Source organism: Equus przewalskii, chromosome 27 (assembly GCF_037783145.1).
Source record: "Equus przewalskii isolate Varuska chromosome 27, EquPr2, whole genome shotgun sequence".
In the NCBI taxonomy this organism is placed as follows: Eukaryota; Metazoa; Chordata; class Mammalia; order Perissodactyla; family Equidae; genus Equus; species Equus przewalskii.
Window position 1 is genome coordinate 29251829 of NC_091857.1, and position 15995 is coordinate 29267823.

Genomic DNA, 15995 nt, shown 5'->3' on the forward strand with positions numbered 1-15995 from the left:
TACAAAATTTGGCAACTAACCAAAAGTAAGGGATGTTTAGTTGCTACAACCCGCTTTAGGAAACCCTGATTTGAGAACAGCGAAAATCCAAGTAGTCAGCTCAGGGGCAGCCGCCCTAAGCAACTGGGAGATGGTGGGGAGGCAAGGGGAGAGGCAGAAGGTTCTGGGAGAACTTGTGTAGGGTGCTTGGGGTCCTTTCTGCTCTCCAGAGGGACTAGCCTGCCAGGAGCTCACGTCCTCCCCTTGAGTGGAGGGCAGAGTCTCAGGGAGTCTTGCTGTGGTGTCCCAACTTCTATTTCCTCTGACCCAGGAAGATGGGCAGAGGGAGAAGTGGCCCGTCCCCACCCCTCACAATGGGACCAGGTCTGGGAACCAAGCAGCGGGTCCCGGCCCCGCCCCCAGGGAAGGCTGCCCCTCAGCAGGTGGAAACTGTACCCACGCTGCCTCCTCTTGCTCCCACAGCTCCATCTTTGTGGCTGTGGTGGAAGCTTGGACACCATGGGGGACGAGGAGCAGTGGGCACAGGAAGACCAGAGCAGGGCAAGTCCCTGTCACTTCACGTTTCCTCAGGGCCAGCATGCTGAGCTCCAACTGGGGGAACAGTATTTTACAGAGCAAAAGTCAAGCAGGACAAGATTCCTAGGCCACCTCTGCTGCACAGGCGTTCTGGGAGACGGACTAAGCTACTGAAGTGTCAGGGGTGTGCAGATGATGAGCTGGAGTGTCCTGGAAACCCAGTCAGGCTGACGGGGCACAGAGTGTGTCCTGTGGCCGGATGGTCACCAAGCCAAACTAGGCGCCTGAGCTGGACCCCACTGCCAGCCTCAGACAAACAAACCTCCGCGCACTGAGGGCTGTGGGCTGAGCCCACGGGGAGAACCAGCCGTCACCAGGGTCTGCATTCATTTTCAGGAAAAGCCTGGAACCTGCAGAAGAATGTGTTCAGTTTCAAAGTTAGACTAGTTTGGCCACCCAACTTCCATCACAGGTGGAGGACCAGGGCAGTCAGGCCCCGACCGGGACGTGAACTTCACCGTCCAGGCTGGGAGACGCCAGGCTGCGGTGAGACCGTTCGGCGGGTTTTCAGAAGCCTCGGAAAGAAGACTGAGAACAGAGTTCTGCAGCAGGTCCAAGGACACCGCGGGACAAGAAGGCGCCTGGCGGCCTCTAGTGGCCACTGACGGCCAAGTTTACAGCAGACACTTGACTTGCTGTGGAGGTTAAGTACCATCAATTTCCTCCCATACGACAGCCGTCATGAGGACATAAAATAATCAGGAAGAAAAACATGTTTCCAACCACATCATTAGTATTTTGTCAAAGAAAAACCTCAAATACTAAACAACTGTCATGAAATAAAAAATTCAGGCAGATTCTTTGGAGGATGTATTTATTAAGTTCTGAAACCTTGAATAACTTTTATTTTAAAAATTCAAACGAAAAGAAAAACTAGGAAAACCAGAAACTACAGCATCTTCCACAGAGGGTGGTGGGTGTCCTTCTTAGTTCTTCTTCTTCTTTTGCCTGAAGAAAGGAGAGCGAATAGTTCCGAAAGCTTCGACAGCCGCGACCTTCATCTTGGCCTCCACTTGATGTCTTTCACCCCGTGGAAATGTCTTTTCAGAGCGGTGTTGTCTGCCCACGGGGAATTTAAACAGGAGTCGTCATCATTTTCTTCCAGTTTCTGGAAATAGATGTGTTTTACTCAGGAAGGCGTTTCAGGAAAGTGTTTTGCAGCATAAAGAGACTGAAGCGAGAGCCAGGACCCTCCCCCGCCCACCTGCCCAGGCCCTCGTGCAGGGGGATGCCTGGCAGGGCACTAGTGGCCCTGGGGAGGCTGAGGCTCTAGGAAGCGCCCCCTGACATCTTGTAGATGTCACCACCCCCAATGACCCCGGTGCCCTCGGGTCAGGCATGGGGTGAAGGTCCCAGGCCCCGTCTGTCGCCCGATACCTTGAGTTCCTCCTGTCTCCTGTGATAATGCAGCATCAGCTGTTTCTGCTCCTCACTGCTAATAATGGGCTCTCGGGCAGGAGCTCCCTGTCCCCTCTGAAAAGATGAGGGAAGAGCAAACTGTGGACTAAGGCATTCCTCTAGCGATAAGCCAGGAAGTCACAGAGAATGTGTCACAACCAACTTCGCCAACTGCTAAAGATAAACCATCACCCACTTCCGGTCACCCAGAGGGACTCACCAGCAGAGTCTCGGGCGTCAGCAGCCCCTGGCTCTGGGCCCTCACGGTGGATGGAGCCCAGAGGCTGCACGATGCCATTCCCCAGTCAGCCACCGCACGTCCAGTGGGGAAGGACAGAGAATCACGGAGGACCCTGTTTCCCCAAATTACGGAGTGCTGCCTTAAGAGAGAGCACGCAGCCAAAGCAGCCTCACAGATACTCGGCTCAACATCACACCCGTGAACTCTCCAACGCTTCCTCCCCACTCCCTGAGTATCAGCACTTTGAAAAACGTGAAATCAGTGTGTTTTTTCATTTCAAGAAACATTGTTAGTTACTTGTAGCTCTTTTCCTTTTTTTTTGGTGAGGAAGATTCACCCTGAGCTAACAACTGTTGCCAACCTGCCTCTTTTTTCCACTCTCCAAAGCCCCAGTACATAGTTGTATATCCTAGGGGTAGGTCATTCCAGTTCTTCTATGTGGGATGCCACCAGAGCATGGCCTGATGAGTGGTACGAGGTCTGTGCCCAGGATTTGAACCAGTGAACCTTGGGCCGTCAAAGTGGAGCACGTGAACTTAACCACTTGGCCATGGGGTTGGCTCCTTCCTCTTTTTTTGCTTGAGGAAGACTAGCCCTGAGCTAACATCTGTGTCAACCTTCCTCTATTTTGTACATGGGTCACCAACTCGGCATGGCTGAGGAGTGGTGTATGTCCTCATCTAGGATCCGAACCTGTGAACCCCAGTTGCTAAAGCGGAGCACATGAACTTAACCACTAAGCCACAGGGCTGGCCTCCTTGTAGCTCTGTTTTTAAAGTTAACATGGCATATTCCCCTTCTGCCCAAATTAAAACAAACTCCAGATATTGTCAATCAATTCACATTTTCTTCCCATTTTGGTTGGTGCATAAAGAGGATAGTTTTATTTTAAGCCTGGACCAATAGGCTTAAGTATTTGCACAAGGAGTTTAAATCTTTGAGATTTATTGTAAATTTTTATCAGTTGCAAAGTGAATGACAAAAACTAGTGACGTGTTAAAAGCAAAAATACTTACCTGCTGAATCTTGACGATAATTTTGGTTTTTTCGTTTTTGCCCACGTAGTCTGAAAGCTTCTTTGTTCTTCTTAACTCCTTGGCTGCCCACCACAGCTGGGCCTCCGATTCTTCAATGACACTGAGTCCTGCCTGGGGCCACGGTAAGGACAGCTTTGGGGTTATCAGGCCACTGCCACAGGGGTGGGCCACCCCAGGTGCGGAGCCTGGCTGGTGCCCTCCCAGTGCAGACGTCCAGCATCCTGCGCCGCCTGCCCTCTCTGAGTCCCCATGGGCAGTACAGACACCCCCACCTACTCAAAGCCCTGGCTCATTTTAGTACCCTCCCTGCTAGTTTCAGCTCACGCCCCGCCTCGTTGACTTCCTGCTCTGGGCAGGGGCCAGTACCCTATCTCGTTTGCGCCTGCATCTGTAACACCAGGTGCCTCTTGGATGGAGTTTCAGGACACTCGCCAGGGGACAACAGTGGAATCCTGCTGGGTTTTTAAATACAGGCAGAATGGGGCTGTTTGATTGCTTTTGCATATTCCACCTATATAATTAAGAGAGTTCAGAGAAACAGACACTGTCTGACAGGATAAGGAACAAATGAGAACAACAAAGGAAAATGGAACATAAAGGTAGGAAAACAACAGGAAGCAAGAGGTAAGCCTGGATCACAAAATTCCACGCAGAGGGACCAACACCTTTGGGTAGAAAGAGGCACAGATTAGGTTCCTGGCTTTCCAGTGGCCAAAGGACATGGGAATGCTTTCAGTTGCCAGAGATGGGCAGCCTCACAAACTTCTCTCCTGCCCTCCATGTGTGTGTGGGCCAAGCCCTCGACCACAAGCACCACCGTCGGGGGCCTCCCCCGAATTCAGAACTCTTCTCGGAGGCACAGCACAACAAGATGGGAAGCCATGGATGAAGCAGAGAGCTCTATCCGGAAGAGGAGGGTCAAATCTGAGGGGCTTTGGCCCTGGGGCGACGGGAACCCACAGAACGCCCGAGAGCCACATACCTGCGTTCCCGACAGGTCCTCTTTATTTTCAAACTCCATCCGGACGGGGTCGTATGGCGGCAGCCCCATGGGATAAACAATCATCACGGCGCCTCGAAGCTGGTCCAAGGCGTCCTTCACCATCTCCGCGGTGACACAGACGCCCGCCTCCACTTGTTTCTGAAAGCGGACAGGCGTCGTTATCCGCGGCAGATCAACTCAACCAGTGCTTAGCGGGTTCCTGTACAAGACCCTCAGCACACCCCGCCAGAGCAACCCCCACGGCCGAGCCGGTGAAGCAGCCTGTGAGCAGCACGGGAGGAGCGCGGTGCAGCGCGGAGCGCCCAGCCAGCGGCAGAGCTGGGAGAGGAGCAGGACACACGGCAGCGGGGACGGCACCGCGGCGGGGCCTGAGGACACGGCTGAGGGACCGGCTGGGGACGGGAGCTGCGTGCCTCAGGACAAGCAGAAGCCAAGAACAGCAGGGAACAGCCAGCAGGCCCCTCTGCTCGGGGCAGAAGAGAAGACAGTGCGAGACGGGTAGGGGGGAGCTCGTGTCTGAACGGCCGTGAACCGGCGGAGGGGTTTGCGTTTAATGTGGGGTGATGGGCAGCGCCCGGCTTCCCGGGGAAGGAGCTGGGAGAGTCCTCTTGCAGGGGGTGTAGGACCGCCTATCCGAGGGGAGACCAGGTAGCAGGCTCTATACAATAAAGAATACATCTGATCCTCGTCCCCTGCTCCTGGCACAGAGCTTCGAAACCCCTTGGGATTTCCTGAGTGATGGGAGTCTGTTTTTCATAAGGAGCTCCATTTGACCACACCTGGGTTTATGCTAATGAGGCGACCCAAGGTGGGCCCTCAGACACTTCCAAGGGAGGAGCTGTACAGGAAGACCAAGCAGGTTACTCGGGGGCTGGAGCTTTCAGGACCAAGGCCCCCCCCCCCCCCCCCATCACCACCCCTAGGTAAGGAGGCAGGGCTGGGGACGAGTTCAGTCTTGCAGCCAATGATTGAATCAACCGTGCCCACGTAATAAAACTCCGATAAAAATTCCGGAAGTCGAGGTTCAGTGGAATCTCCTGGTTGGAGGACACATCGATGTTCAGGAATGTGGATGCCCGATTCCACGGAGGAGGAGAGGGCAGGGAGGGTCTGCCCCGGCCCCCAGACCGTGCCCCACAGGTCTCTTCCATCTGGCAGTTTCTGAGTTGTGGCCTTCATGACACAACTATCATAGCAGGTACAGCACCTGCCGAGAGTTCTCTGAGCCATTCCAGAGAATTACTGAACCTGAGGGGGCCGTGGGGGCCTCCGATCTGCAGCCACGTCAGACAGAAGAGCAGCCCGCCTGGGGTCTGAAGGAAGGGAAGTCTGGTTGGGGACGTTACCCTTTAACCTGTGGGGTCTGCGCCAGCTCTGAGTAGAACCGAATTGTACAGTTGGTGTCTGAACCCGAGGCTATCAGGGGAGCCTGAAAGGAGGAGTTGGACTGAAGACGCATCTCGGGGGCAGACGGCACAGGACCCAACTTAAGGCACACGGTGACAGAGAGGGAAGTGGTGAAGATGGCACCGAGGACCAGCCTGCATAACCGAGACAGGGCGGTTCTGTTCATAGAAATGGGAAGTCTGCAGGAAGTGTTTCTGGGGTACCGAGTACGGGGGGGTGGGGGGGGAGTCAGGAGTTTAGGTCTAGAAACTTGAGTGTGAGGAGCCGGCTGGACCTTCGGGTAGAAGCACCCAGGAACCAGCTGGGAACTCAGGCTGCAAGTGCAGACAGATGTGAGGCGTGGAGGATGGAGATGTGGGAGACATCTGCAGGGGTGGGGCTCACCTCTGACAGAAGACACACTGCCGAGGGAAAAAGAAAGCAGAGGCCAAGGGGAAAGTCCTTTGACATCACCACATCCGAGGCACGAGCAGCAGCTGAGGGCACTCAGAGAGCTGGGGGCAAGGAGAATGGAGCAGGACGCGGGTGTGGTCAAGGCCGAGGGTCCAGGAGGCAGGCTGAGAAGGGCCTCTGGACGGGCCGTTTCTGGGCAGAAGACGACAGGACCAGGTTCTAAGACCCGGGAGGTCCCGGGCCAGGGGTCTGGCGACACAGTGCAGCCCTCCTTCGGGAGCTCACCAGGAGGGACAGGCTGACCGCAGAGCACTGATGCAGGCTGAGGGAAGAGGCCTGAGCATGCCCAGAATGGACACGGCCACAGGACGGGAGAGACCAACAACATCACCCCTCTGGGGTTTCCAGAAGAGCCAGGGAGTGGGAGCAGAGGCAGAGACGGGAGATAGCCCCGGGGGGAGAGACACCGATCTCTCAGTCTCGGGGGAGGGACGAGGACGACACAGGAAGAGGGAGAATCTGCAGGGGACAGAGAGCCTCTGGCTCGGGCCGCATGGCCTCGCTGCCACAGCAGGAGGCTGAGCTGCCCATGGGGAGGGCGGGAGGGCAGGAGCCGGAGGGGAGCAGAATGTCTGAGCCAGGCTGCCCGGTCCCCACAGGGGCCCAGAGAGATCAGAGAGCAGGACCCAGGTGGCCCTCCCCAGTGCTCCCAGCACAGGTGGGCGGCAGGTGGGCAGAGGGGCGGCAGGTTAGAGACGAGCAAGGCAGGGGCACCGGGCATTCTGAGCCCGGAGCGTGAGGGCCTGCGGACTGTGAAGAGGCCGGATTGGGGCCAGCTGGGAGGAGGCAGGTTAGGGAGGAGGGGTCAGCGGGCAGCCCACGGGGTTGCGGAGGCACTGGCATGCTGACGAGGGGCAGGGCTGAGGGTGGGAGGCAGGAAGGACGCTGGGCCCAGAGCTAAGAGGGGAGTGTCAGAGTCGGCGTCTGAGACGGAACCGTTCTGAGTAACCCTGAGTTATAGTCTGACCGCGGTGGAGACGAATGACACGGAAGGGAGATGAACCCTTGCTTCCGAGAAATGAGGCGTCCGGCGCCCTGGGTGTGACATGGAACCGACATGGATGCCAGAGTCCCAGCTGGGGAAGGAGGACGGGCGGGGCCCGGGGCCTGAAGCTGACGCCCCTCGGGGAGGAAGGCGGGAGTCCTGGAGGCCCAGATTTAAACCCTAAACCATGTCCTCCTCTGTACAATGGAGGCAATCCTCCTGCCTGACCCACTCCCAGGGCGGCTTAGGAAACTGTTCTCTAAGGCATACATCCCCACTAAACACAGCAGGTCTTCCCACCAGAGGCATATGCCCCAGGAACGGAGACACGGGACCACGTGAGGGAAGTCTTCCTGCTCGGAGGGCATCACCCCCACCACAATATTACCCACGGAGGGGGCGCCACAGAGTCATCTTCCATAACGGCTCCACCAGATGCCAAGGGCAGTGAGCCTTGGCCAGATGCCACGGCTGGAGGGCAGACTCTGAGTGCAGCCTCAGGACACCAGAGATGTCCCAACCGTCCTGGACTCCCACTCTCAGCAGAGGTGGGTCCCAGGAAAAGGGGTTCGGTAGACGCCATCGTCCCATCCCCAGGGGCCACACAGTCTGGATATTCCACCGTCTTTTGCTCTCCCAGTGATGCCCCGAGCGATGGAGGTTGAGTCTCCAGCCCAAGGTCATGGGACCAGTCAGGGGGGCCACTGGGGCTCGAACCCTCCATTGCTCGCCCCGCGGCATCCTGACCACAGGCCAACTGCCTCTGACCCGGTGCAGGGTGTGGAGCCGGCGTGGCAGGCCCGGGGAGAAGTCGGCCCGAAGGGGAAGGGAAGCAGTCACATGGGCGTCACAGGTTATTGGTACTACACGTGAGCCGCATCTACACAGGCCAATGACCTGTGGGGACAGGGAGGAGTCATGAAAAGGAAAAGCCAGGGCCCACCCCAAACAAGGGATGTTTCCCTTGCCACTGGAAGGCTTAAAGAAGAAAAACAGAGAAGAAAAGGCTGGTCGACAGATGACTCCGGAAGCCGTAACTGGAGTCTGTGTTTCAAAGGACAAGCTTGAGAGCATCATTTAAAAAGTCTAACCTTCGATATTATTGCTTTGGCCTCTTCTACAGTCTTCTTTAAAACTTGCTTCATTTTTTCATTTGGAGCTATAAAAACAGAAAAGGGAAGAGGCAGAGAGACAGCCATCTCTAACACGCTTCTTAAACATCCCAGGCCCTCCTGTCTGAGTCGGGGAGTGAGGGGAACGAGAGAAAGGACGAGCGTGGCATTGAGTGAGGGATATAAGAAGCTGGCGTGAGCAGTCGGGTGAGACCTCTTCACGACAGCAGAGAGCGGAGCGTGCTTTATGCAAAGTGGCGAAAGCTACGAGGAACAGGAATAGATGTCCCTGGAGAGACAGGGGCTGGCAAGCTTTTCCTGCGAAGCGGCAGAGAGTAAATATTTTGGGTTTTGCAGGTTACACCGTCTCTTGCAGCTACTGGACTCTGTCAGAGCAGTGTGGAATCAGCCACAGACAATAAAACCAATGGGGTGGCTGCATTCCGATAAAGCCTTATTTACAAAAACAGGCGCTGGCCGAATCTGGCCTGTGGCCCACGGCTTGCCCACCCCTAGACAAGAAAAAAAAATAACTTGAAAGCTTGGAAGCAAAAATAGTGGATGTGGCATGTCCAAACCTAGGGGAGACGGGGCAAGTTCAAACCTTATATTCTCAATAACAGGATTAACTAGACATTGAAAATACTAGAAATATAAAATTGTATTAGAATAGAAATGGTTAATTTAAGACAATATTGGTTTAAAGATGAATAGTCAACTGCTAACTGGTTCTTATGGAATCCTACTATTTTTTTCATTGATGCAATTCCTTCTAAAAAGCAAAGAATCTCTCTCCAAATGAAGAATGAGTTTAGGGATGAAAAGACGTGGAAGATAGCCAACCATTTTCCAGGTTAAAATTCAAAGGAAATGATACTAGAAATTCCTCTTATCTTCAATATTTAAAAAATAAAGGGGCCAGCCTGGTGGCACAGCGGTTAAGTGCACACATTCCGCTTTGGCGGCCTGGGGTTCACTGGTTCGGCTCCCAGGTGTGGACAGGGCACTGCTTGGCAAGCCATGCTGTGGTAGGCGTCTCACGTATAAAGAAGAGGAAGATGGGCACGGATGTTAGCTCAGGGCCAGTCTTCCTCAGCAAAAAGAGGACTGGCGGCAGATGTTAGCTCAGGGCTAATCTTCCTCAAAAAAAAAAAAAGAAAAATATATATATATATTTCGAGCGTGTAAAGGCCTTGAGGGGACACCTCTGTATTTCTTTTGCTCCTAACAGTGTTTTAGGGGCATAGTAGATACTTACATGTTTGTTCAATGATTGATTATAGTCTCTCAAATGGAATTTTCTATGCAGGTCAAAAGGGATAAGCTACCAAAAATGGGTTATCATGCTTTTTTCCCTCATGTTCCCCATGATCTACCCGATCCTAAGAGGAGAATAATTTCTTCCTGCTCTGACATACACTAAGTGCTGTGCACCAGAGAGACGCATGTCCTCAATTCAAGAGGAGACCCCTGGGCTGACATTCATTTCCTTCTTTCACAAGAATCTCTAAACAAGCCCCAGGATCTGCAAACCATAACAAAAATACATTTCCAATGATTATCCCCCCAAAACTATGAGGCTGAAGCACATGAAACGGCTAATCTCCAACACTTATACCTGCAAAAATGGTAATTTCATATGGTTCATCTATATATTTAAAAGCTAGCTGCAACTTAGTAAGAGCAAGACAAGTACTTCCTTTATCCACCGAGCTCATTCTGGGTTAGCAGCTCACCACAAGGAGGTATGTGGTGCAGAATTTTGTTAAGTTTGTCCAGAAATACTGAGGTCAATTTTTTAACGTGTTGCTATATTCAGGTATGCGCAGAGAAGAAAAATGCTGGATTACCTTGTCCATTCCTTCGTCCAATATCATCCTTTTTAAACACTGAGCCCCCGCTGGGCACACACTTCTCACCCCATTCATCCCTTAGTTTCAGTTCTTCAATCTGGTCATCAGTCAGTCCTTGCATATTAGGAGGGAGAAAGACGCCATGTTCTGCTAATTCTTCCATTTCTTAAAAATAGGAGAAAGTTAGTATGTATTACAATCATCATCATAACACCTTATGCCTTATTAGAGCATAAGCTCCCTAGACATCAGGGGCCTTGCTCATCAGCCCGCTATTTTATTTAACGAATGCTTAGATACCACTTGCTATGTGCCAGACCTGTCCTTGACCTTTGACGAGTGGTCGCCAGTTTGTCCTAGGTCAACAGAAGCACAGTGGGTTTCAGAGCTTGCCCCTGGGCACGGGCAGCTGGGCGCAGCAGACTCCATGTTCTACTCCTGTGTGCTATGCGGCACTTCCTGGCACTCCGGAGGCAAAGCACAATTCACTGACAGTCCGAATCGTATCTGCCCAGGGCGTTACAGTTTCCCAAGTACATTCACATAGATTATCCCGTTTAACTTCACCTTAGGAGGCAGGCAAGACAGTTATCAACATCCCCATCTTCCCTAACGTGAAGCTGTATCATCGGAGGCTTGCTCAGATCACACAGCTACTTTGTGGTGGTGGTTAGTGCCGTGCAGTGGATTCTGACTCCTCCAACCCTGTGGACAGCAGAGTGGAACCCTGCCTGGTCTTTCTGCACCATCCTCTCACCCTCCATATCAGACAATGCTCCACTGCTATTCATAGGGTTTTCACAGCCAATTTTTCCAGAAGTGGGTGGCCAGGTCCTTCTTCCTAGTCTGTCTTAGTCTGGAAGCTCTGCTGAAACCTGTGCACATGGGTGACCCTGCTGGTGTTTGAAATCGCAGTGGCATAGCTTTCAGCGTCACAGCAACACACAGCCACCGCAGGAGGACAGCTGACAGACGGGTGGTGTGGTTCCCTGACCAGGACAGGAACCCAGACTGCACGGTGAGAGCACCAGATGGTAACTACTAGACCACCAGGGCAGGCTACCCTGCTACTACTTTATATAAATACCTTATAAATAATTTATGTAAATCTGATCAGTGGGGAGGATCTAAGGCAGCTCACACTCTTCCAAAGCGGCAGAGATAGGACAAGACTTTGGTTTTCTAGTATCATGTTCACTATTCAAATGCATGGCTTTACATCTTTCCTATTCCACATATATTCACCCCAAAACGAATCCATATTTTAATCTTGCAAAATTGCTTTTCCTTCCTTCCTTCGCTCCTTCCTTCCATCCCTCCTTCGTGAGAAAGAGGTACCCAGATCGAGGTCTTCCATAGCACTGTATGAAGACCCCAGGTGGCTTGTCATATACAACACTACGGAACAAACGGTGTAACTAAATGGGATACTTATGGGATATTTATTGCCCCTCTCCCCAGCAGACTGTAAGTCTGGGGGGGCAAGGCCCTGGTCTCCTCCATCCTTGTCTCACTTAGCACAGCACTTGGGCCTGCCTGAATCACAGCTGACACTGGCGACTGTAGAATAAATGAACAGATTTTAAGTTCACTCACACGATTCTTAACATTTCACATTTTCAATTGATAATTTTATAGAAAAAGAAGTTGAGCCCCTTTTCTCCTCATATGCTTTAACTTTAAAATAACATTGAAGATTAAGCTTGTTTTGGAATCGGTACATTTTACTAAGAAACTATATGCACGTCTTATACAGGCAGAACCTGTGACCCTTAAGGCGTTCTCCATGGTACAAAAATCACCTATGATAGTTACAGAAACACTCCATAACATCCTAGGCCACATCTGGAGAATCATGTCAAGGACTGTGCTGTCTATTGCGGTAGCTGCCAGCCGCACTTGACTATTTAAATTCAAACGAAATAAAATAAAAAATGCAGTTCCTCGGTCGTGCTCAGCGGCCCCCTGCGGCTGGCGGACACCTCACTGGACAGCCCAAACAGGGCACACTGCCATCGCGGTGGCAAGTTCCACGGGACAGCGCTGCTCTGGAGTGTCGCGAGGAGCGTGGCCTGCGCTGCAACATGAGAAACAGGCTTGTGTTCCCTGGAGAAGGGAAAAGAACATCAAGGCCCTCGCACTGTCGCCCTTGAGGGGCCCTCCCAGAGCTGGGTGCTTCACCCCTGGAAACTGCACCACTTTAGAAGTTTCAGAAGAGTGAATTCACCTTTTTATCGGGGCCAGTGATCGGTCCACCTCTCGCACTTGTTGATGCCACTACACCTGCTCTGCGGCCCAGTCCTTCAGGTCCCTCCTGGTCCCTCCTCCCTCTGCACCCAGTCTGTTTCAGTCTGCGGCTCACAGCGCCCCAAGCCCGGCGCCGAGGCCCGTGCCGCCCCCTCCCATCGCAAGCCCGGTCGCCACAGGTCGTCGCAAAGTGGACCCTCGCCCCTAGCCGGCCCCAGACAGCCTGGCGCATCCCGCCCGCCTTCCTCCGTCCCGGCTGGCCCCGATCCGTGTTCCCTCCGGCGCCCGGCCCGCCCTCTCGCCGCCGGCCGCACCTGAGCAGACGCGCTGCACCTTGAGCCGCGCGTTGTAGACGCGGGCCACCTGCACCGTGAGCTCCTCCAGCTCCGTGCTCCCGGGCGCCTGCAGCAGGAACTGGCTCTCGTCGCCCCGCTTCACGTGCAGCAGAACCATGGCGGCCCCGGAGGCCCCGCCAAGGCGGCGAGGAGGCGAGAAAGGAGGCGCGGCCCGCGGGGACCCGAGCGGCGAACAGCGGCGACCGACCAACCGTTGCCGGGAAACCGGAACCCGCGGCTCGGGCGCCCGCGGTGCGCGGGGAACGGCGCTCGCTCCCGGAAGTGGCTGTTGCCAGGAGCAACAGAGCAACGCGGAGTCTGAGGAGCCGCCAGCTCGAGGTCAGAAGCCGCAGGCGGGGAGGCTGCGGGGCGCGGAGACTCGTAATCCGCTTCCGGAAGCAGGTGCTGCCGAGCAACGAGCCCCACAGCCCGGGGGGCCGCTGGTCCAGGCCCGCCCCTGCCGAGCGGGAGTCGCCGAGGTCCGGAAGTGGCTGTTGTCGGGGCAACTCTCAAACGCAGACCCAGCCGCCGGAGGGGAGCGCTGAACGCCAGGGCCGCTCTCCTGGGGCCCGAGGCTCCGCCCAGGGAGGTGGGGCGAGCGCGAGGCACGTTGCTAGGCGACGACCCCCCCGCCGCTTCTTCCCGCCCCGCTCCTAATCGGGGCGGCGTTTCCGCCTCCAGCAGCCTCCACTTCCGGAGACGCCTCCAGCCGCTTCCGGCCTGGAAAAGTTCGGAGGGCGAGCTGGGTTTGCTGACCCCTGCTGTCTGTCCGCTATGCTCCGGTTTTCAGCACCGGGCGGCCAAGGAGAGCGGCCGCACTGCTTGTGCGGGCCGATTCGGGCTCGCATGTCTAGGGGAGCTCAAGCGGCTGCTGCCGGAGCGACCCTCCCCGAACTGTCCAGCCAGCCCCCGGCCGACAGACTGCTAGGGAACCGCGATCGGGCCGGGCGCGGCTGCTTCCCGGCGCCGGCGACACGGCGGCAGATCCAGAGGGCAGGGTTACTGCTGTCATGGAGCTCATGTTCCGGTGTAAGGGACAGGGAAAGCAGAAGTAAACGGATGAGGCAATTCAAGTAGAGATATAAAGAAAACAAAACAGTGACTGGCCTTTTAGATGGGATCGTCAGGGAAGGCCTGCCTTGGGGGCTGGGTAACATTTGCACCGCGTCCTTGACAACAAGGCGCCGGCAAAGCTAAGCTAGGGCAAGGCCTCTAGCCCTGGTTTTCTCCTTTCGAAGGGCCCTTGCAGACGAATTGATTTGAATATTACAAGCAGCCGCTGCTTTGTATTCCTGAAACTTTGGCTCTCTCCATTGAAACTGCATCCCTGGGGGCCCGGGGGCAGCAGTGGAGAAAGTGTGTGACTGTAGGCCTGGAAATGCCCAAAGCCAATCCAGGGCCTCATATGGAGCCTGGTACACTGGATACTGGATACTGGATGGCTCCCAGGGAGAGACGTGTTTTCCTCTAGTGCTGTTGGGGCAGGGATTACCCAGATCCTGGACCATCAGTACCGTCAGACTGGCAAACGTCTCTCTCCCCAGGGGAGAAAGGGGCCTACTGTGTTCTCTTAGCTGCTGACTGCTCGCCATAACATCATCCCCGTATTTCTCCTGAATCCAATTCCATATTCGCCAAGCCAACTCCTGCTTAACACTTGGTTTAGAGTATAGCCTTCTAGGCAGTGAGAACCATTTATTCCCAAACTCATGTATGACAGGGTCTCTGGGTATAATTTTTAACAATACGAATGAAGTGTAGAACACCCACGTACGGGCCACCCAGTTTTGTTTAAATGTGTAGTTAATCAGCTGGTAAAGAATCTGCCAAATCGCCACAGATGAAGCCCTTGCAGCACCTTCAATTCTTGTCAGCACTGATGCTTGTCTTTGTAGCCCTCCTAACTGTATTTATTCTTTTACTGCATTCCTTCAGTGTTCTCTTAAGGTCTTTTTCTTCTTCTATCAGCCATGTCTCACCCATTTGTGTGTAGTTTTTTCAAAGTGTAAATAATAATAAATCATGACAAAGCCTGTTGTCTTGCCACCACCCAAGTGGGTTCTGATTTTGAAGACAAAGATGACATCTTGTGCGTTTTGGCTAATTTTCTCTGAATGTTTTAGGTACTGTTGCCTTTCTAGGTTGAAGGGCATCTCATGACCATTTGTATCTGTTGAAGCAATCCAATCGTAAAGAACACTCTGGTCCAGATAACTAATGGGTCATTCATGATGACTGCTAGATATCAGGCAGCCAGGAAAGAAAAGAGCAAATTTTTACTCTATTGGAAAAAAAAATTTTTTTATGTCCTAACACATTAGAGATACATGAAAGTTCCCACATACCCCTCTCTGGTCTTATTCCCCTCCTCCCCTTCTCCAGAGGTAACTGTTAGCCTGAATTTATCATTCCCATTGCACGGGGTTTTGTTTTGTTTTGTTTTTTGTGAGGAAGATTGGCCCTAAGGTAACATCTGCTGCCAATCTTCCTCTTTTTTTGCTTGAAAAAGATTGTCGCTGAGCTAACATCTGTGCCAATCTTCCTCTATTTTGTGTGTGGGATGCCACCACAGCATGGCTTGGTGAGCAATGTGTAGGTCCATGCCCAGGATCCGAACCTGCACAGCCCAGGGTGCTGAAGCAGAGCGCATGAACTTAACCACTATGCCACTGGGCCAGTCCCCCAGTGCATGTTTTTATACCATTAACACATCTATGTATCCCTAAAGAATAGAGAGTATTGTTTTGCATGTTTTAAATTTTATATAAATGGTGTCATATCTTTTTTTAACTTGCTTTATGGCTCCCTAATGAGATTTACTAATATTTCATTCACTTAATTTTCACTGCTGTATAGTATTCCACTGTATGAATGTGTCCCTCCATCCCCCGTTGATGGTTAGCTTATTTCTAGTTTTCACCATTACAAACAATGCATGTCCTGTTCCACATGTACTAGAGTTTCTCTACAAACCAAACTTCTTGTGATAGAGTATGTGAACCTTACTGGATGTTGTTAAATTGTCTCTAGAGCTGATGTGCCAAATTACCCTCTTAGCAACAGGGTATGAGTTCCCATTTTTCCACGTGTGCTAAATCTTGATGTGGTCAGACTTATTTTTCTAAAATTAATAAACTGGCATTTTGATTTACACGTCAGTTTTCTGTGAGTTTGCTTATCCTGTGCCAGTCGCCCCTGCTGTGGTTTGTGGGCCTGCAGAGCTCAGGATCTGGCTATGGAGCGAGCATATGAAGAGGGTGAAAAGATAAGCTACGGACAGGGAGAAATATTTGCAAATTTGTAAACATATCCAACAAAGGACGAGTACATAGAATATACAAAGAAGCT

General features: G+C 53.0%; 1 protein-coding gene across 1 annotated transcript; it reads right to left on the bottom strand.

Annotated features, from left to right (window-relative positions):
• Positions 1-1373: 1373 nt before the first annotated feature.
• Positions 1374-14675, bottom strand: CFAP298 (cilia and flagella associated protein 298). The gene is made up of 7 exons (XM_008534553.2): positions 12627-14675; positions 10063-10230; positions 8192-8259; positions 4235-4393; positions 3232-3363; positions 1954-2049; positions 1374-1684 (listed from the first exon to the last, which is right to left on the bottom strand). Exons 1-7 carry the CDS (start codon positions 12763-12765, stop codon positions 1574-1576), a joined length of 873 nt encoding a protein of 290 aa, XP_008532775.1. The 5' UTR covers positions 12766-14675; the 3' UTR covers positions 1374-1573.
• Between the last annotated feature and the right edge of the window lie 1320 nt (positions 14676-15995).

Excerpts from the sequence above, each read along its gene's own strand:
- CFAP298 (XM_008534553.2), bottom strand. The coding sequence starts at position 12,765 with ATGGTTCTGCTGCACGTGAAGCGGGGCGACGAGAGCCAGTTCCTGCTG. Across the intron at positions 4,394-8,191 it reads CCAAAGCAATAATATCGAAG|AAACAAGTGGAGGCGGGCGT; the intron begins GTTAGACTTTTT and ends GTCCGCTTTCAG. Across the intron at positions 3,364-4,234 it reads AGGACCTGTCGGGAACGCAG|GCAGGACTCAGTGTCATTGA; the intron begins GTATGTGGCTCT and ends CCGTGGCCCCAG.